At 42.2% G+C, this 21,936-nt stretch overlaps 1 protein-coding gene across 1 annotated transcript in view; it reads right to left on the reverse strand.

Annotated features, from left to right (window-relative positions):
* Positions 1-21,551, reverse strand: part of LOC120921252 — a 140,758-nt gene extending 119,207 nt beyond the window's left edge. The window contains exons 1-4 of the mRNA XM_040333973.1: positions 20,605-21,551; positions 6,014-6,082; positions 3,535-3,648; positions 1,449-1,526 (exon numbers count right to left, since the gene is read on the reverse strand). Of these exons, the coding sequence (XP_040189907.1) occupies positions 1,449-1,526; positions 3,535-3,648; positions 6,014-6,082; positions 20,605-20,655 (312 nt within the window). The 5' untranslated portion in view covers positions 20,656-21,551. The remainder of the gene's footprint in view (positions 1-1,448; positions 1,527-3,534; positions 3,649-6,013; positions 6,083-20,604) is intronic.
* Between the last annotated feature and the right edge of the window lie 385 nt (positions 21,552-21,936).

A 21,936-nucleotide genomic window follows, 5' to 3' on the forward strand; every position in this document is an offset into this window, starting at 1 on the left:
GGTGAACCATCCAGCTAAGTCCGTTTTCTTTTAGCATCACAAAAGACTTTTTTTGATTCTTATTTTTTTGCACATTGGTTTGTGAAATTCACTTTGGCACTTTTATAAGAATTTTTCAATGATATGCTAAATTTATTGGTTTAATTTTTATATATTATTCTTTTATCATTGATCACATTTAGTTGATTGGTTTTCAGTGTTCAATCAATTATCTTATTACCCCCTATACAAACCTGCGCTTCCCGTGCAGGTTTTCAATTCACATTTTTTTATTTTATTATTATTTTTTTATTTTTTATTGCGCTGTACCTTTTCTTCTTCACTTATCTTTAAAATTTTGTATCTACAATTTTTTTGGTACTTGGCAGCACTGATTTATATTATCTCCATAGACAGCAATGGGAATTCTCCCCTCGAGCGACAGAAGCGTCCGGCGTCGGGCGTTTTGTCGCTCAGGTGTGAATGGGGTCTTAAGTAGCATGTGCGAGTTCCTGAGCAAAAGGGCTTTGTCCTGGTTGGCATTTGGGTTACTGCTTGTTGTATTATTGACCAAAACTCCTCTTATAGAATTTATCGGTCTTCTGATATTAAAGGGGTTGTAAAGGTTTGTTTTTTATTTTCTAAATATGTTCCTTTAAGCTAGTGCATTGTTAGTTCACTTACCTTTTCCTTCAATCTCCCTTCTAAATGTTTTTTTTTCTATGTTTTCTTTGTCTGAATTTCTCACTTCCTGTTCCTCCTCAGTAAGCTGTTCTGGCTGACCAACCCCCATGGATGATGGTAGCAAGCTTACTAAGGAGAAACAGGAAGTGAGAAATTCAGACAAAGAAAAAAAACATTTAGAAGGGAAATCGAAGGAAAAGGTAAGTGAACCAGCAATGCACTAGCTTAAAGGAACCTATTTAGAACAAACCTTTACAACCCCTTTAAGCTGTCAATTCTCTCATTGTTTTCCCACTTTCTTTAATATCTGTCAAACCGATCTGTCTTAACATAGCATTTCCCTTACTATTGCCTTTCTCTAGGGCCGTATTTATGATAATAGCTCTCTCATAGGCCAATTCCTAAAGCAGCTAGTAGGAAGTAGAAGTAGGAAGAGAAGTACCAAAGAATTTCTTCTGAATCTCATTGAACTTTTTATATTTTAGGATTCAGAAGGTTGTTCTGTACATATAGACAACTCTGAACTGAATATTCTACACAACTGTACTGCAATTTTACCATTCAACCATACAGCATACTGGTGAATAATACAAATAGGCAACAATAGGCATTTATAAAGCGGAAAGCAACTTTGTACATCATAAAAATTGCATTAATCAAGTGCCTATTTTTGCATAGGACAAAGATAAAAATATAAAGCCCTGTCACAGCCACATTGTAAAAGACACACAGGGGTATGCCAAGTAATTTTTATACTAGAGATAGAAATTAATGACACTAGTTACCTTTAAATGAGACTTAATCTGCGTACTTGTCACTCCACTGACTCTCTTGTAAGGAATATTCCAATGGCAGTCTTCCAGCTACCGGAATAAATAAATGGCAAGACAGATAAGGAAAGCAAAATCAATGTTCCCAGGCATTCTACCAAATTCCTAGACATTTGTAACATTTCAGAATTTCACAACCTGTTTGTATAATGTATAGTACATTGTAAATTGTTTTCAAAAGCTGGAAGCACTGCATGCTTTCTTTACTTGTAAGGTTACAACACATAAACCCACAGACTAATCTTCCTGTAATGTCCTTTAGTATAGCTATTACAACTGGGGGCGAACATGGTAACCATGTTTTGCTCTTGAATTTTCCACCAGTACTATAGACAATTCAGAGGACAATGCATGGTATGGAATCTCGTTTAAACAGATTGCTTTAGCAATGATAACAGTGAAAAGATGGTATGGAAACTTCAAAGACAAGGGCCCGGATTCACAAAGCACTTACGCCGACGTATCTCGAGATACGCAGCGTAAGTGTAAGTATGCGCCGTCGTATCTATGCGCCATGCCCATAAACTGAAATACGCCTGAAAATAGGCTTCATCCGACCGACGTAACTTTCCTACGCTGGCGTATCGTGGGCGCATATTTACGCTGGGCGCATTTGCCGCTCCCATTGATTTTCTATGCACATATGCAAATGAGGGAGGTACGCCGATTCACGAACGTACTTGCGCCCAGCGCATAATATACGCGGTTTGCATAAGTCGTACGTCCGGCGTAAAGTTATTCCCCATATAGGAGGCGCAACCCATGCAAAGGTATGGACCAGGGAACACAAGCCGTCGTATCTTTTGTCGTTTACGTTGTACGTGAATATGACTAGGCGTAGGTTACGTTCACGTCGTAGGCAGTGATCCTACGTATCTTAGGGAGTAGTTCCGACGTGATTCTGCGCATTCTCACTGGGATGCGGCCACGGGACGGCGCATGCGCCGTTCATTTTAAGTACTTCTATGGCGCTTGCCCCATCATTTGCATGGGGTCACGCCTCATTAGCATGGCTCACGCCCACTTCCACCTACGCTGGCTTACGCCGAGGAAACCCAGCGTATCTTTAAGAGCGAGTGGGAGCAAGTGCTTTGTGAATCCAGTGCTTGCCTCTGTGCGCTGCGTCGGCGTAGCGTATATTAGATACGCTATGGCGGCATAAATATGCGCCAATGTATGTGAATCCGGGCCAAAATTCTTTACTAAATGACATAAAAGTAATTTACTCCAGCAATGTTAACAATGTTACCACACCATATTAACCCAACACAATATCAGATTAGATTATTATTACTTATTTTATCACAGTCATAATTCTCTCTTTACCATATAATTTGTGCTGGAAAGATTCCTTCTAAAAATTTAGGAGTTTATGTTGATAATGTTACATACTGAGGATAGATAATGGGATTTGTATTGTATTTTCTTGTCTCGCGGACATTTGAACGTTGTTTGTACTGTTATTTTTCTTTGTCAAACAGAATAAAAATATATTTGACTCTAAAAATGTAGGACAACTGAAAAAGAACATAAGATATTGTTTTGTGGAAAAACAGAAAGAACGGAATGGCTCCTGAAACCCGGATGATAATTGTTGGGAAATTTAAAGTACGTCACCATATGAGAACTACATTCCACTAATGACCCCCTTCCTAGAATGCTTGTTGTCTGGCTGTTCTGCTGGCCTTAACAGTTTTTAAGGACAACACTGAGAAAGTATTTATATGGGTACTACACACAGTCAGTAACTCAAAGTACTTAAATAAAAACATTTTCAAAATGAGAGGATAGCAATGCCACCCTTTATGTTTCTCCTTTGGGTGGACGTCTTTGGAAAACGTCATTTGAAGCAACTTGCCTAAATACTTTGTTTTCCTTTAAAAAGATGGATTAAATAGTGTGCTGTATCTAAATGTCAAATCTGACTAGATACAAATTTAGTTTGTATGTACAGTATATCAACCAAAATGTATTTTACTTGGAACACCTAATCCATTGATTAAACCATAATACTTATTCTTTAGGAATGTGCTGCACTCACACTGACATCTCGCGGACCGTTGTTCTTGTTTAGTGACCTCTGAGTGTCAGAAATCTGCATGGAAAAGAACAGGTCCTGAACAGATTTAGTCCCTTGGCCACCCCAACTGCTTCTCTGTAAAAAGAGAAATACAAGTCAATGGGTATGTATACATTTCCACAAGATAGTTCCCACAAAAAGAAGAACTTATAAAAACACAAATATACTGTATACTCAAAATGTCCACTGCAGTCCATAGGGGGAATCTTGGAGCTCTCCTTGTGCCCCATTAGCCCTGTTCACAAAATATCTATGTTTGCTTGTATACCTTGTTTTCTGATAGGACTAAATCAGAACATGTGAAATTACATGACTGTGTGCTCTCCACTTAAAAAAAACTAGCCCAGTGATGGCAAACCTTGGCACCTCAGATGTTTTGGAACTACATTTTCCATAATGCCCATGCACTCTGCAGTGTAGTTGAGCATCATGGGAAATGTATTTCCAAAACATCTGGGGTGCCAAGGTTCACCATCACTGCCCTAGCCTTTCTTCCTAAGTTAATTTCACTATACACAGTGGACCATGAAAAGAGGGCCCCATTGCAAAGATTTTTTTTTATTTTTTTTTTAATACAGTGGAGAGGGTTTAGAACACCTGTCAGGTTTTTATTGTTATCTGTGTCCCCGTTAGGGAGATTCACCCTTTCAATTTTTCATGTTATGTTATGACTGAAAGTGAAAGAAAATACCAAATTTGGGTTGTTACAAAAACGGTAAAGAAGGGGAAATCTTTCGTCATGGACACTAGTTCTGGTGACACTGATGACAACCAGGGATTCCATCACTTTGGAGGGATTGCCTTTCACTTCCTGTTTTGGCTATGGGACAGGAAGTGAAGAGAAATCTTCCCAACTGGACAACAAATAAATGCAACTGACAGGGGTTATAACTTTCTCTTATGCCTTGTACACACGATCAGAATTTCCGATGGAAAAAGTCAGACAGAATTTTTTCATCGGATATTCCAACCGTGTGTGTGCCCCATCGGAGTTTTTCCATCTGAAATTCCGACGGACTTAGAAATTTTTTTTTTATCGGAAATTCCGTTCGTCTGTATGGAACGCCGACTGAGAAAAAAACACGCATGCTCAGGAATCAAGTCGACGCATGCTCGGAAGCATTAAACTTAATTTTTCTCGGCTCGTCGTAGTGTTGTACGTCACCGCGTTTTGGACGGTCGGAATTCGGTGCTACAGTGTGTATGCAAGACAGCTTGAACGGAATTTCATCAAAAAATCCATCTGAGGTAATCCCAACAGAAATTCTGATCGTGTGTACGGGGCATAACTCTATCCAAAATGAAAAAAAAAGGCTTGCTTTTAGTTATACTTAAGCAATATGTACATGAATTGATTTCACAGTATACCTGGAAGTGTTCTGAAATATTTATACAATATGTTAAAGCCCAATTGAACTTTTAGTTTAAATGAGCTAAACACATACCAGGTACATCAAAACAACAGTTATGCAAAGTTTTACAGTGTGATTTCTTATGTAGCAACCACAGCCTTTGCTAACATGCTGCCAAGAAGGACCTTCCATCCTCCCTTGTGCACAACGTAGTAGTAATGGTCTCTCTGCAGAGGTCCCCCCACCCACCTTCAAGTCATAGTAAGGCCTCGTACACACCATCGAACATGTCCGATGAAAACGGTCCGCGGACCGTTTTCATCGGACATGTTCGATGGTGTGTACGAGGCCTTACTATGACTTGAAGGTGGGTGGGGGGACCTCTGCACACACCATCAGACCAAAATCCCCGCGGAAAACAAACGCGGTGACGTGGTCGCGACGTGGCCGCGACGATGACGCGGCGACATGCGCAACCCTGGAAGGTCAATGCTTCCACGCATGCGTCGAATCACTGGGATTGCGGCCCAGCGGACATGTCCGATGAGTCGTACAGACCATTGGACATGTCCGATGCTAAGAAACATTAGTCCGCTGGAAACCTGTCCGCTCGGACGGGAATCCGGTCCGCTCGCCCATACAGACGACTGAACATGTCCGCGGGAACTGGTCCACGGACCAGTTTCAGCAGACATGTTCGGTCGTGTGTACGAGGCTTTAGAACTCTCCAATCAGCAGGGACTATAAGCTTTGCTGCTTGCAAAAGTATAGAACTGATATAATAGAGGGAATGGGTTGGGGTAGAGAGGAGTCAGACCTCTGCAAAATGACCACTGCTTTCATACAGAGAGCACGGGTTATTTTCTACACCGTGCGGACATATGACATGCTACTCAGGTTGTGGCTGCTTACTAATGAAAATGAACTTTAACACGTTTGTATAACTTTTGTTGTTATGTACATGAAATGTATTTAGAAGATTTACATAAAATTTTAACTCTGCGTTTAATTCATATTATATTCTCAATATCTTTGCTTACTAAGCTACAAATGCCCTATTGTAAGGCTCAGGCAGATTCTACACTTACCCTTATTGAGTGTGAGATAACAGGAGATGTTTTGCAAATAGGAGGGAAGGCAATGTCTTCTTTCTTTTCCTGTAAAATAAAAGACATATCAAGTAATAGAACAAAAGTGCATCTTTTAAGGGTAAGATCAGGGTCTCAGTTGCATGATCCAGTAATCAATTAGGGTCACAGGAGTGCAGACCCAGAAGAGAAGCATCACCAAAAAAAAGCAAATGTCATTGGTGACCATTTCAGAACCTGGAGAGGACAAACCTTAACTGCATCATTCTTGCTGGACAATATAGAACTTTAAATATGTATGTTATTGTCCTGAAACCAATAACTCCCAACCATCATTTGTAGCAACTGCCATCTTTTAGAACCAAATCTCAGAGTCCCTCTTTTCTCATAAAATGTCTTCATTTTGGTCAGAGGTATAAACTAAGACCACTATTAAAAAAAGGCACTAATTAATTATCAAATGTGTTATACTGCATTAAACCTTCAATCCATTCTCTTAAAGGCATCATCAACCTTTCTACCGATACAATGGGCCTGATTTACCAAGCCTTTACTCCATGACTCATGGAGTAAAAGCAGGAGTAGCAGCCGTTTGGCCATTTACTAAAGAAATACGCTGCTAGTGCAGTGTATTTCCCTAGTTACTAATGTGCTCCGTGCGCCCAGGAGAGGGTGCATTGTGCACCAGTACAGACCTGGCGCACGGCACATTAAACTGTAAATTGCGGGGGTTTGGGCGGGAGTTTATTAGGGGGGGAGGTGGGGGGATGCAGGGGAAGTGAAGTGACATGTGTTTTAAAGTGTTTGGCGGGCCGAATTGAAAGGGAAAGTGTTTTTTGAAAACAGATCCCCGTACGCTTGCACAGTGCGCCTGAACCTCGGGAGGTTCATTTGCATACTGGGCATGCGCAGAGAGAAAAGTCAGGGATTCCCGTGCGCCTTGTCAGTACGCCGTGAAAATCTTGGTAAATACCAAGCGGCGTACCTGTGATTGCGCTGCGTGACGCGGCGCACGGGAATCTCCGAGCTGTTTTCAGCCCTGAAGGGGAACTCGGCGCCAAATTTCAAACTTGAAATCGGCGCGGGTCCCCCTTCAGGGCTACATTAGGCTCTTAGGCTTGGTCCGGAACGTGAGGGGTTAAACCCGCGCCGATTCGGCGCAGGGGTCCCCCCCCAGATCCAAACCAAGCCCTCATCCCAAGCATGCAGTCTGGCCCGGACAGGAATGGGGGAGGGGACGAGCGAGCGGCCCCCCCCCCCCTCCTGAGCCGTACCAGACCGCATGCCCTCAACATGGGGGAGTGTGTGCTGTGGGGGAGGGGGGCACTGCCCCCCCACCCCACAGCACTCTTGCCCCCATGTCGATAGGGACAAGAGCCTCTTCCCGACAACCCTTGCCATTGGTTGTCGGGGTATGCGGGCGGGGCTAATCGGAATCTGCGAGCTCCCTTTAATAAGGGGGCCCCCAGATGCCGGCCCCCCACCCTATGTGAATGAGTATGGGGTACATCGTACCTCTACCCATTCACATGGGGGAAATGTAAAGTAAAATAAAACACCACACAGAATAAAATATTTTATTAATCTGCTCCGGAGCCCCCCCTTTCTTCTTTAGCTCTCTTAGAAGGGGGGGTTTCTTCTCTCCCGATCTTCCGCCGGGACCCTGGGCTTCGGTGATTTCTGCCGGGGGAGGGCGCCATCCCTCGGTCCTCTCCGGAGCCTTCCGCCGGATGCCCCCACCCCATTTAAGCTCTTTTTCATTAGGGAGGGGCATCCGGACTTCGGGGTCTTCTGCCGGGGGATGGCGCCTATCCCCCGGTCTTTCCGGTGCCTTCCGCCAGGGTTCCGGTCTTCCTGGTCTTCTGCCGGGGGTGCGCCAACTCCCCGGTCTTTTCTCTTCTGTCTTCTCTGCTCCCTCTTCTGCCTGGCTCCCCCGCGGAGCCAGGGCTTTCTTCCGTCTTCTTTCTTCTCTCTTCCTTCTTCTGCCTGTCTCCTCCGGGAGCCCAGGGCTTGTCTCCGCTGTCTTCTCCCTTCTCTTCCATTGGATGTTGACACGACGAGGTCCGGCGCTGGAATGCCGTCTGAGCAGTGGGCATGGACTTATATAGGGCAATGCCACCATGTGACCTCAACCCATGTGACATCACATTCCCATCATGCCCAGGGAATGTGATGTCACATGGGTTGAGGTCACATGGTGGCATTACCCTATATAAGTCCATGCCCGCCGCTGACACGGCATGTCAGCGCGGAACCTCGTCGTGTCAACATCGAATGGAAGAGAAGGAAGAAGACAGCGGAGACAAGCCCTGGGCTCCCGGAGGAGACAGGCAGAAGAAGAAAGAGAGAAGAAAGAAGCAGCGGAAGAAACCCGAAGGAAAGAAGAAAAGAAGATTTTATTAAAAGATTTGTCAAAAACCGGCTACTGTCATTTTTAACACTTTGACATTTTTTTTGGGGTGAAATGGTAGAGGTACAATGTACCCCATTACCATTTCACACAGGGGGGGGGTCAGGATCTGGGGGTCCCCTTTGTTAAAGGGGTCTTCCAGATTCTGATAAACCTCCCGCCCGCATACCCCCACAACCACCGGGCAAGGGTTGTGGGGATGAGACCCTTGTCCCCATCAACATGGGGACATCCTCCCCATGTTGAGGGCATGTGGCCTGGTGCGGTTCAGGAGAGAGGGGGGGCCGCACTCTGTCCCCCCCTCTTTTCTGCGGCCGGCCAGGTCAACGTGCTCGGATAAGGGTCTGGTGTGGATTTTTAGGGGGACTCCACGCCATTTTTTTTTTCAATTTGGGGTGGAGTTCCCCTTAAAATCCACACCAGACCTGAAGGGTCTGGAATGGATATTTGCCGGGAACCGCACGTCTTTTTTTTTTTTGGTTTTTACGGCGGGGTTCCCCTTAATATCCATTCCAGACCTGAAGGGCCTGGTAATTTAATTTGGGGGAACCCCTACACATTTTTTTGTTTGTTTTATGAATGAATCCCTTTAGAATTGTCAGAGCCGACAATTCATTATAGCCGCGTGTGAATTTTTAAATGACTTTTTTCCTTCTGAATGTCACTTTGTGCAGGGGGAGTTCTAAGTGCGGGAAAAATGCGCTATTTCACATGCTGACATTACACCCCCCCTAGGTACGAAATTTAAAGGAATATTTCACTTTTATTGTTTCACTTTAAGAATTATTAATTTCACTGCTCCCGAAAAAACGGCCGTTTTAAAAAATAAAAAAAGCATTGATACATGTTCCCTGGGGCAGGACTGAGGTCCCCAAACACTTTTTAGGACAAAACTTGCAGATTAGCCTTTAAAATGAACACTTTTGATTTCTCCCATAGACTTCTATAGGGAGTTCGGCGCGGCTTTACATATTAGTTTCAATGCGCCGGCTGCTACGCTGGTTCATGCGCCCAATTAAGCCTCCACCCGGAGTACTAATTAACGCATGAACCAGCGCAGCGCACAGAGCATAGTAAATCAGGCCCCTTGTGTTTTTCACATGCATAAGATGTGGCCTGTATATAGTAGAGTAAAGTAAATCTTTCCGTGGTCCAAAAACTGCTAGGTCTTGTGAATAGCTCACTGAAGCTTTTGCAAGATTTTTTAGATTACATTAGCGCTCCCACTTTTGTGTTGAAATACACCGCAGATGGCAAGGCATGCATTGGACACTGCGTGACCCAGAACAGGAAACAGTCTTGTCCCTTCGGCGAAAAGGGGCAGGCTAAGTAATTAAATACATCGACATAATGGGAATTAATCAGCCATGACACCACAAACTGCATCTAAACCATATGAACCCATCCTTACAAGGAAAGGCAAATAAAGAAAACAGAGAATAACTACATCAATACCTAGTTAAAACAATGAAAACTTTGGACATTTTTCCATAATTATTTAATTATGGCATGTGCTATAGTAGACCTAAGGGCAAAACTTTTTTCATTTTGGATGGAGTAAGGTAGGCTTATGACCTCTGTAAGGATTTTTTTGCAAGTCCCATTTTGGGTATTTCCCTTTTCTTTCTGTCCCATAACCAAAAGAGGAAACTAAGCTGCCCCTAGGGTCACCAGAAACAGTGTTCCAGGGGGAAGATATCCCCTATATTTCTGCTCTGGGGACAACTCAAAATATGATTTTTTTTACTCTATGTTTAACCCCCCTTTTTATTTTGTTTCTCCCTCCTTTCTCACCTGTTTTCCCTCCAACTTTCTGGGAAATTAGGTAGCTTCCTCTCAATTCTAGCATTAATTTGGTGGTTTCCCAGAAATACAATACAGCATGACAGCCTATTGATTGGGGGGTGTTTCCCTCATGCACCCTTAGGGGATACAAACTCTCATTGACATGTGAATCAGGCTCCATTCACACCTAGGCGTTTTAATGCCTGAAGCGCGACGCTACAATACGCCGGAGGGTCGAAATTACATTAGTCTCTATGGAGACTGTTCACATCTCAACGCCGAACGCTGAAACGACGATCACCTGAAGCTCAAACAAGTCCCGGAACCTTTTTTGTCGCGCGTATCGGGCGGTTTGGGCGTATTTGAGCGACTTGCGCGACAACGGGCGTTTGCTACGGGCGTTTCGTCACTTTAATCAATAGAACTTGTCGCCCATGCAGAAGATTAAAAAAAATCTACCAACATAGCAACAAGTGATGAAAAGATGATAATTTTTCCTATTGGCTAAAATAAAAAACGTCGAAGCAAAAAACGTCGGACAACGCTGTATGCAAACGCGCAAATAAGCATGAATACGACCGAACGACCGACGCTCAGGTGTGAATGCAGCCTAAGAGTTTGAGTGATCTATTGCGCTACTGCGAGTGTTTGAAATGTGAACCAAGTAGATAATATAAATCTAGGATACCCAATAGGTGATACCGTGAAATAAGAAAACATACTAAATCTGCTTAATCTATAAGTGCACAAAGCCAGTAGCATAAAAGTAAATATAAAATGATCAGCGCTAAAGTAAAAGTGTGATATACATAAGGCTAAATAGCCTACACACTGTGACCTACAATAAAGATTGGGCTAGATGATCCAGATGATCCATCCTCCTGATTTGCTCCCTTTATGACCCATTTTCTTATATTGATAGACTTTATACACAATATCTTTTCCAGTGTCTTTGTTTGCAGTGGGACAGTCACTATTGCTGTATTGTCACATTACCCATTATTTATATGATATTCTTTGCACTTGTTATTCATTTTTTGTTTTGGGCTCCCCTAGCCCAATCTTTATTGTAGGTCACTGTGTGTAGGCTATTTAGCCTTATGTATATCACACTTTTACTTTAGCGCTGATCATTTTATATTTACTTTTATTCTCATTGACATGTATCTGTTGCAAGTGTTACTAGGTACCATTGCATAATCTGTGTGCTACCTTTTTTCTTTATGTGTTTGTATATTCTAAACGTGTCTTGTTTACTTTCTCAAAACGTTTTTTTTTTTTTTTTAAATCGGAATATTTTTTTAAAATAATGTGGGGTTTTCCTTAACGTTCATTTCACGTATTGATAATGGTAAACAGATCAAGTAGAAAGGTTGTATCTCCCTAACGGAGAGGCACAGGCATAAATAAAAACCTGGCAGGTGTTACAATCCCTCCTCACTATATCCAAAATAAAAAAAAATATGTTTTGCCTTTAGTTACATTTTAATTTCAAAAAACTTCATAAAAAAGTAGTGATAAAAAAAAACAATTGTAGGTTTAACCAATCATTTTTTGACTATGATTCATTGGCAGATGAGTGTTATTTGCTTGCATACTTTGTGCTAAAAGGTGTTAAGGTGGTAGGTATGTTATCATATATGATATTAAAGCTGGCTGTAAGGATCAAAATTTGACCGGTTTAACAGAGACTGGACAAATTACAATCCATCTTCCTGTTCATGAGAAGTCGATCTAATGGACAATTTTTGTTCAATAAGCGCTACAGCCGTGGTTAGTGTATTCTGATAGCAGAGGATTCCCCGCTGTCAGAATACAACAACACAGTGTGGATGGGGAAATCCATTCAGTTTTTTTTCCCATCAGCCCAATGACTGATAGTAAAAAACTGACCCATGTATGCCCGGCAAAAAAGAGAGGAAGCATCCACTTATACAGCTTAAAAACTCTAAGCCTTTTCCAAGTAATTTAATAGGTATTTTTATTAAGGTTTACTTAAATAAGCAAGTGAGTGAATGAGTGAGATTGTGATACCCAAACAGGAAAATGACATAGTTACAGCTTAGTAAGCCTTTAATAACTGCAAATGTTTGTAAAGTTCTGAGTATGGAACATGCTCATATGTCATTGTCTCCACTTAATCCACGTAACTGTATTCTTTCCTGGTGAATGCCCCAGTGCTGTATGCAGCTCCAGTACACTGTAACATTTCTTACCCTCAATCAGGTAGATGCAAATATTTCCAATAATGATGCAATAAGGTTCATCTATAAAAACTGCAGCTGATTAAACAAAGTAATGAAACACTGAATTGCTGCCAACCACATTCATGTCTTTGTTGTTATGGAGCTTCTTTTATATATAAAAAACACTCTTAGGAAATCAATATCAAGTAGATTCAACAATTCAGGTTCAGTTATGAGAACATGTTACAAAACCATGGGCCAGATTCAGGTACCTGCGCCGCGGCGTAACGTATCCCGTTTACGTTACACCGCCGCAAGTTTTTAGCGGCGGTGTATCGTAAAGATGTCCGGTGCAAGCCCGCCTAATTCAAATGGGGCGTGTACCATTTAAATTAGGCGAGCTCCCGCGCCGAACGTTCTGCGCATGCTCCGTTCCTAAATTTCCCGACGTGCTTTGCGCAAAATTACGGCGCCCCGACGTGTTTGTGAATGGCGACGTGCGTAACGTACTTACGCCAAATTTTTTTTTTTTATTCGACGCGGGAACGACGGCCATACTTTAACATGGCTTGTGTAAAGTTAAGCAATGAAAAAGATTGCTTAACTTTGCGACGGGAAAAACCGACGTTACGCACGCAAGTAGCTTCGTGGATCGTGTAACTGCTAATTTGCATACCCGATGTTTTTTTTTTTTTGTATATGACTTTGTATTTGTGCGCCTAATATGGAAATCACAATTCCTAATATAGAGGTCACTACTAGGGGAAGTATTTACAAATTTGCATGTTATCAGCATTGTGAAAGATAATCAAAACATGGAACAGCAATCAAGAAAAATAAATAAATAAATAAATGACTTTTGAGTACATTTTTTAAAGATTAAAAATGTATGCTTACTAAAAAAGTCTTCCTTTTAATTACGCTAAGCAGTGTCTTTACTTACTACTAATGCTTTTTATTTTTATTTTTTTAAAGTCACTATGATAAGAATGATTCTTGTTCATACAGTAGGTCATAATGTATCAGATGGATCCAAAATAAACATATATGTCAGAGCAGGTAAAATGCTTAGAAACACATTATACAAATACATTTGTATAAGAGTATAGTCTGTACCAGTAATGGCGAACCTTGGCACCCCAGATGTTTTGGAACTACATGTGAGAGAAGAAAAAGAGCGGAGGGCGCACCGACCTCGTGTGATACTGATAAAAAAATATTTATTTGAATAATAAAATCAATGGTTATACTCACACATTAGGAGTTAAAAACAGGCTTTAAAAATGAATACAGCAGGTCTCCAGCATCGTCAGTGGAACATGAGTGATCGTTTGGACCAATCAGTGGAAGTAAAAGCTGACGCGTTTCGGGGGCGTACCCCTTTCCTCAGAGCTGACGTGGTCTGCAGTGCTCCCTTGCCGTGGTGATTGTGGGACTAAATATACATACACACTCACAAATGCACATAGCCACACACCCACAAGTGGGCAGGTATACCTAAGATGATAGGTTGCTGTCTAGGTGTGCTCCTCCCAGATAGGGGGGAGGGGGGGGGGGGCTATTTTATCAGGGGCCACACCTATATATCTTCTGAACCCCAGTCTCTTATAAGAGGGTGGTCTCAGAACAGTAATGTAGTGTATGTTGTTTTTATTATTTATATTGAGACTGTCATTATACATGTGCACTGACTTTGGCTAAACTGTTTATTTAGTTAGTTGTTTTTCAGTTAGTTATATGCCAAACATGTAGAGGAGTGCTCTTATGAAAAGTCTCCAAATGAAGAGTAAATGTGGGCTTACCTGACTGCCCCTTTGCACTTGTCCCCATTCGATCAGTGTTACAGCTCCATGTGAGTCAGTTGGAACGCACGCCAGCCAATTAGGACAGCCGTGCGTTCCAGCGATTTGTGCGCATGCGCGCGCCGTGCTGTTCGCGGCGCGCGCGCGCCGCGCGCGCCCCGCGTTCGCGACGCAGCGCACGCCGCGCAGACTGTCAGTGGATGTATTCCCTATGTGCAGACTGGAGACAACATGCTCCAAACTCTGCAACGTAGGGGCTGTGACGTCACTGCGACTCTATGGTGGCAGAATGTTAGATAGTGGACCTCAATGTCCGCCCTCTAGTGGTGGAGGGTGCAAAAAACCGTAGTGCTCCATACTAATGGGATCCTAAGGGGACATTATCTTCATGACCACCCTCTAGTGGTTGGAGGGGGGAAAAACAATGTTAGACACACATTAGTTTTCCAGATGAGTGCTTTTGGTCAAACCCCAGGAGCTTGAAAGGGGCTGCGTGCATAGGAAAGTATACAGTTGAAGCACTGTATAAGTAGTGATGTACCTGTCCGTGCCCATGCACAGACACCCACATATCACAAGGTGGTTGACATAGGGGGGACTGCAGACCATCAGGATTTCTACACATTGATAAGATGCAACATACAAAATAAAAGATGATGACAAAAAAACCCTCAATGATGTTACATTAGTGCCCAACATGATGTTTGCTGTTTTATATCTAGAACTGCTAAACTTAAATTTATTTTACATGATAAGTTGTTAATTGACTTACAAAATCTAACTATTCATGCTATTGTTTAATAGGGTTTGTGATGTATAATCATATGCATCAGAACCGAAAGGGAGAGGAAACCCTAGTGGTGGAAACAAGAAGTGCATGAAGGATGTGCTGTGATAGTGGGTGAGCTTGGAACAGGTCAACCTCTTTCATTGTTGTCTCACTAGTGTCTAGATCCTCATGTCACAGTATGCAGTTCAATCTCTTCATTTAACCCATTCGGGACCATACTGCCCAGGGTGAAGATCCAGTAGGCCTCTCTTTTACAGAGGATCTGGTATTTCTTTCCACTGTCCAGACCATTTTGGATGGCTTCTATGCCAAACACCTTAAGGCCATCCACTTCACTACCATGGGCTTCTCTAAAGTGTTTTGGTATAGAGCCTTTGTCTTTTTTTGTTTGAATACTACTCCTGTGCTCGTTCATCCTAGTTCTCAATTGACGTGATGTACGTCCCACATATAGTAGGCCACATGGGCATATGATGCCGTATATCACAAAGGCAATTCCGCAATTAATGAACTGTTTATAATAAGAAAGGCAGATCATGTTGGGCACTAATGTAACATCATTGAGGGTTTTTTTGTCATCATCTTTTATTTTGTATGTTGCATCTTATCAATGTGTAGAAATCCTGATGGTCTGCAGTCCCCCCTATGTCAACCACCTTGTGATATGTGGGTGTCTGTGCATGGGCACGGACAGGTACATCACTACTTATACAGTGCTTCAACTGTATACTTTCCTATGCACGCAGCCCCTTTCAAGCTCCTGGGGTTTGACCAAAAGCACTCATCTGGAAAACTAATGTGTGTCTAACATTGTTTTTCCCCCCTCCAACCACTAGAGGGTGGTCATGAAGATAATGTCCCCTTAGGATCCCATTAGTATGGAGCACTACGGTTTTTTGCACCCTCCACCACTAGAGGGCGGACATTGAGGTCCACTATCTAACATTCTGCCACCATAGAGTCGCAGTGACGTCACAGCCCCTACGTTGCAGAGTTTGGAGCATGTTGTCTCCAGTCTGCACATAGGGAATACATCCACTGACAGTCTGCGCGGCGTGCGCTGCGTCGCGAACGCGGGGCGCGCGCGGCGCGCGCGCGCCGCGAACAGCACGGCGCGCGCATGCGCACAAATCGCTGGAACGCACGGCTGTCCTAATTGGCTGGCGTGCGTTCCAACTGACTCACATGGAGCTGTAACACTGATCGAATGGGGACAAGTGCAAAGGGGCAGTCAGGTAAGCCCACATTTACTCTTCATTTGGAGACTTTTCATAAGAGCACTCCTCTACATGTTTGGCATATAACTAACTGAAAAACAACTAACTAAATAAACAGTTTAGCCAAAGTCAGTGCACATGTATAATGACAGTCTCAATATAAATAATAAAAACAACATACACTACATTACTGTTCTGAGACCACCCTCTTATAAGAGACTGGGGTTCAGAAGATATATAGGTGTGGCCCCTGATAAAATAGCCCCCCCCCCCTCCCCCCTATCTGGGAGGAGCACACCTAGACAGCAACCTATCATCTTAGGTATACCTGCCCACTTGTGGGTGTGTGGCTATGTGCATTTGTGAGTGTGTATGTATATTTAGTCCCACAATCACCACGGCAAGGGAGCACTGCAGACCACGTCAGCTCTGAGGAAAGGGGTACGCCCCCGAAACGCGTCAGCTTTTACTTCCACTGATTGGTCCAAACGATCACTCATGTTCCACTGACGATGCTGGAGACCTGCTGTATTCATTTTTAAAGCCTGTTTTTAACTCCTAATGTGTGAGTATAACCATTGATTTTATTATTCAAATAAATATTTTTTTATCAGTATCACACGAGGTCGGTGCGCCCTCCGCTCTTTTTCTTCTCTTTTATAGTTTTATGAATACCCACGATTCTGAGGAGGGCTGCAAGACTCTAGATGATAACTTTTAATCGAACTGCACCACTGCATAGCATTTCCTTTTGAAATATCAGAGCGCAGGAGACTTGTTCTTGTATTGGAACTACATGTCCCATGATGTTCAACTACAGAGCAGAGCATCATGGGAAATGTAGTTCCAAAACATCTGTTAATGGTTTTTAACAACTCCCGACCAGTAGCGATGTAACTTAGGGCAGTGCCAGAAAAGGTGGATGAGATCTCCATGGTCCCTGGAGCACCGAGTACACTCAGAGTCTTCTCTTACTCCCATTCTATACAGCCTTGCAGGTGTATGGTACACCCACAGGACAATATACAATTGGGACAGCCGCTGTGTCACATTAGGAGAGCACAACTGTACTGCCTGCAGAGCTTCCTCCCACTGCTCGTCCTCAAACGTGCCCACATCTCTTTCCCAAGTGACCACCACTCAAACCTTTCAAGTGTGTAGACAGGAGTATAGAATAACACTGTGATATAAATGTCTTATATTGGGAGACTTCTGTCATATAATGGAATATGGGGGCTGGGGACTGCACTTGCACTACTCCTTCCGACTGTGCTCTAACTGCGTGGTGTAGCTGCACATAGGGGAAATACATTGATTGAGAGAGGCTGAATCTGGTCTGCAGATCAGTAAAGGGGCACAATTTGCAGTTGGAAAAAATGTGTACCAATTGTGTGACACCATACCTTTGCCAAGGTGCTCCACATGGCAAATATTGAAGTTTCTTATAATACCCATTGTCACAGATAGAACTGTAACCAGTAACATCTTGTAATTGTCTAGCTTTATTCAATATCTTCTGCATCAAGACATGTGGGAAAAAGCTTGTTAGATTTAGTGTAGGCCAGAGCCTGCAGACCCATGGCCACATTTTGCATTCCGGTCACTTGATGCTGAAGAGCTGTGTACAGTCAAGCATGGTGGTGGGAGTGGCATGGTCTGGGGCTGCATGAGTGCTGCCGGCACTGGGTAACTACAGTTCATTGAGGGAACCATAAATGCCAACATGTACTAAAGCAAAGCATGATCCCTTCGGAGACTGCGCCGCAGGGCAGTATTCCAACATGATAACAACCCCAAACACATCTCCAAGACGACCACTGACGTGCTAAAGAAGCTGAGGATAAAGGTGATGGACTGGCTAAGCATGTCTCCAGACCTAAACCCTATTGAGCATCTGTGGGGCATCCTCAAACGGAAGGTGAAGGAACGCAAGGTCTGCAACATCCACCAGCTCCATGATGTCATCTTGGAGGAGTGGAAGAGGACTTCAGTGGCGACCTGTGAGACAATCAGTGGCAAGAGGACTTGTTATGCAGCAGCCACCATGGATTTTGGTAAATGTTGTCCTTAAATGGGCACAGGACAATGTAGGTGAAGTGGGGCTGATGGACCTTTAGATTTCACTACCCAGTATTCCCTGCACAACAGAGGAGGAGGGATAAAACTTTCCCCAGACAATTCTGGAGAATTTGTGCTGCAAACATCGCTGAGGATTTGCCATTTTAAACTTGAGGGGAATGTGTGTTATGACCACCCTGTTCACTCAGGGGTCAGAGCTTTAAGGTGAGCAGCCACAATTGTATCTGGTGGAGGGAATGCACATCATTTTTCACCTGGATGTATTTTAGGACACCATTTCTGACTCACCGCTCCTCATCTCTGCTAGATGAATTTCTCTTGCTGAGGACCTTTAAAGAACTTTAATAGGAAATAAAACTGCACTTTGAGATTTGACAAACTTGTTGAATTGCCTGTTTGTTGATTCATGCATTGTTTAACTGCAATGCCATAATTCACCCTTTCAGTTTACCATCCAGTGGCTTATGGTCAGTTTTCTGTGCATTATTATAGAGTGGTAGTATACAGTGGAACCTTGGATTACGAGCATAATCCGTTCCAGGAGAATGCTTGTAATCCAAAGCACTTGCATATCAAAGCGAGTTTCCCCATAGAAGTCAATGGAAACGAAAATAATTTGTTCCACATTGACTTCTATGGAATGCAATACCGCATGTGGTCAGAGGTGGGGGGGCACCGGAGAGACTGTTCGGCTGCATTCGGAAACCCTTAGAAATGCTCAGAAACACTCAGGAACTGAGTATTTCGAGTATTTCTGAGTATTTCCAAACGGTTCCGATCGGCTCCGATTGCCTCCAGCGCCCCCGCACCTCTGGTTTTGGTACTGCACACTGCAGAGGCTTGAATCCTGCTCGTTTTGCAAGACAACACTCGCAAACCAAGTCAGGATTTAAAAAAAAAAAATTGCTCGTATTGCGAAGCGCTCATTAACCATGTTACTCAAAATCCGAGGTTCAACTTTACTAAATTTTAATTTACATACTGTAGGTGTGTCAGTGGGATCCAAGCAGCTTAAAGAGTCATTGCAGAACAGAGAACCAATTAGATAGGCGATCTGGGGCTCAGATGCTCACCTCTATCATGACCCCCTTTTACCCACCTTCCTTGTTCTCGCAGTTCAGACCTCTTTCTTAGTACAGTACCCATTCAGGAATAAAGACAGCTTCTTCTTCCTGTCTCTGGTCATGTGACAGGAAGAAGGGCAGTCCACCCTCACTCTCCAGCAGGTACCCATACTTCTCTCTTTTTCCCACAGTAGGTTGCCATTGGAGGAAGGAGAGTGCAGAATCTTACCTCCAGGATCAATCCTGGTCCCTGCTCTGCCTGATGAGAGTAATGTTGCAGTTTCTCCTATCAATCACCAGAAAACCACAGAACTGAGCCTAGTGCCCAGACAGTCAGGAACATAAGCAACAATGTGACATCTTTGGGCAAAGCTAGCAAAAGCCTTCTCATCCTAGCTAGCAATATAAATTATACTTTCAATGAACGCACACTGCCTGACTGGCCAACAGCTAAAGAGTGTTTACAGGGCAGCACTTCACCATATTATCTAGTGCATACTCTGCTGTCTGTAAAATAGACCATACTCATGCCAAACTGTATCTAAAGCCATTTTTTTTTTTTTTTTTTTACTAGAGTAGGGAAGAGTTAAAACCACAGCCAGGTTTTCATTGCTAGCTGTGTCCCCGCTGATGGGGATTCAGTCTCTGTATTGTTATGGTCACCACTGTCCAGGTGATAATTGTCCAAGAGTCCAAAACCCTGACTTTAGAGAGATTTCCTTTTACTTTCTCTTGTGTTTTCAGGACAGGAAGTAAAGGGAAATCTCCCCTATGGAACAAAGATGGTAAAAACTTTTTTTTTTTTTTTAAGTTTTAACCATTCACTAATTAAACCAAAGCAAATAAACAAAATTGTGTATATGATATAGTGAAGCTTTTGTGTATGATGCTTGCACTTTTATCTATTTATTAGCACCTTACCATAGCTATTGCTGATAGTATTTAGCGCTGCTTCACTATACCATATACACATTCATTGGTGCTGGCAACACTACAAAAATTTAGCTGCTTTATACACATATTTTTTATTAAGCACTTTATTCCTAAAGCACTTTATATCAAGTACTTTATTACTTATTATTTTTTTCATTATCAACACTTCTTGGTAGCGCATTAGTAACTTACCTCGAAATAAACAAAATTGTTTTGCCTTTAGATATGCCTTAAATGTTATATATATATATATATATATATATATATATATATATATATATATATATATATATAAAAAGTTTGTACAGGAATTTAGAATACTTACTTTTTGTACATGTTTGCGAGAAGTTATACCTTTCATATACAGTGTCCACATTGTTCTGTTTCACTCTCAGGTTCGATACTATGTTATTATCATAGTTATTCATTGAATAATTCAAAAAGGTAACATTACAAATGGCTGTAGTCCAGGTGAAGAAAAACGCAAAAAGCTCTCAGATCCTGTAAAGTATACGTATTCAACAATGCAACATATAAACTACTGATATATAATCTCCGCCGAGAGGAAAAATATGAACACGTGCTGCTCTCTGTGTTAACCAATGTCACATATATCACATGAGTGACAAAATCCAAATGTCCATTTATATTAAAGGAATGCACCACATGGTTCAGGTTAGCAGATCTTTTCTTGCCATGATTATCAATGTCCAGCGCTGTATTATTTGTTAAATGAATTACGTCAAGTGACGACTGATAATCCAGACAGAAGCTTGATTAATGTGCTTTGGGAGCAGAATTGTTGTTTTTGGAAAACAAATGCACCTGATAGGAAGAATCGTGCGGAATCCACATTTAGAAGAGTAAAAAAGGTCTCTTGTTCATCTGCTGAAGCTTATTAAATGAATGTCCATAGGAAGTCCTTTAGCCAAAGCCAAACTGACGTCCCCTTAGCAACACACACTCTACCTGTTTGTGCTCTCCCCTGGAGGGAATGACAGCTCACCTGTTAATTACACACCCCTCCCTAAGTTTATTTAACAGCAGATCAGCGCTGTCACTCATCTCAACCACAATGAAGGAAGTAGGATACCTACAATTCTAAACATTATTGCGTCCTTACGAACACATCTCTAATATCAGGTTGCATAATGAGCTATTGAGCTTGTATATGTCTATCCAGTATTAGGGCAGTTTTGTATTTGTAAAGATACATTAAATGCAAATGTTTAAAATGACCAAACTAATTATATATACAACATATTATCATAAAAACTATTTCTAGGAAATGGATTAGGAAAACAGTAGTGCCTTATAACTTTTCACTTGTACAATCAACGTTTTCAAATATTTGGCTTCCAATTTTCTTATATAAAAATAGATAAACAAAAAAGAAATCTAAAAGCCATTCAAATAAAATAGATCAATAACAGAATACAACAGAAAATTCTTTACTATAACTTCACTGCAGGATGGGTAACATCATAGGTATAAAACGTCAATGGCACTTTTCATGATCTCTTAAAGGGGTTGTAAAGGTTTTTTTTTTTCTAAATAGCTTCCTTTAAGCTAGTGTATTGTTGGTTCACTTACCTTTTTCTTCGATTTCCCTTCTAAATTTTCTTTGTTTTCTTTGTCTGAATTTCTCACTTCCTGT

The sequence above is a fragment of the Rana temporaria genome, chromosome 1 (assembly GCF_905171775.1).
Source record: "Rana temporaria chromosome 1, aRanTem1.1, whole genome shotgun sequence".
NCBI classification, from domain to species: domain Eukaryota; kingdom Metazoa; phylum Chordata; class Amphibia; order Anura; family Ranidae; genus Rana; species Rana temporaria.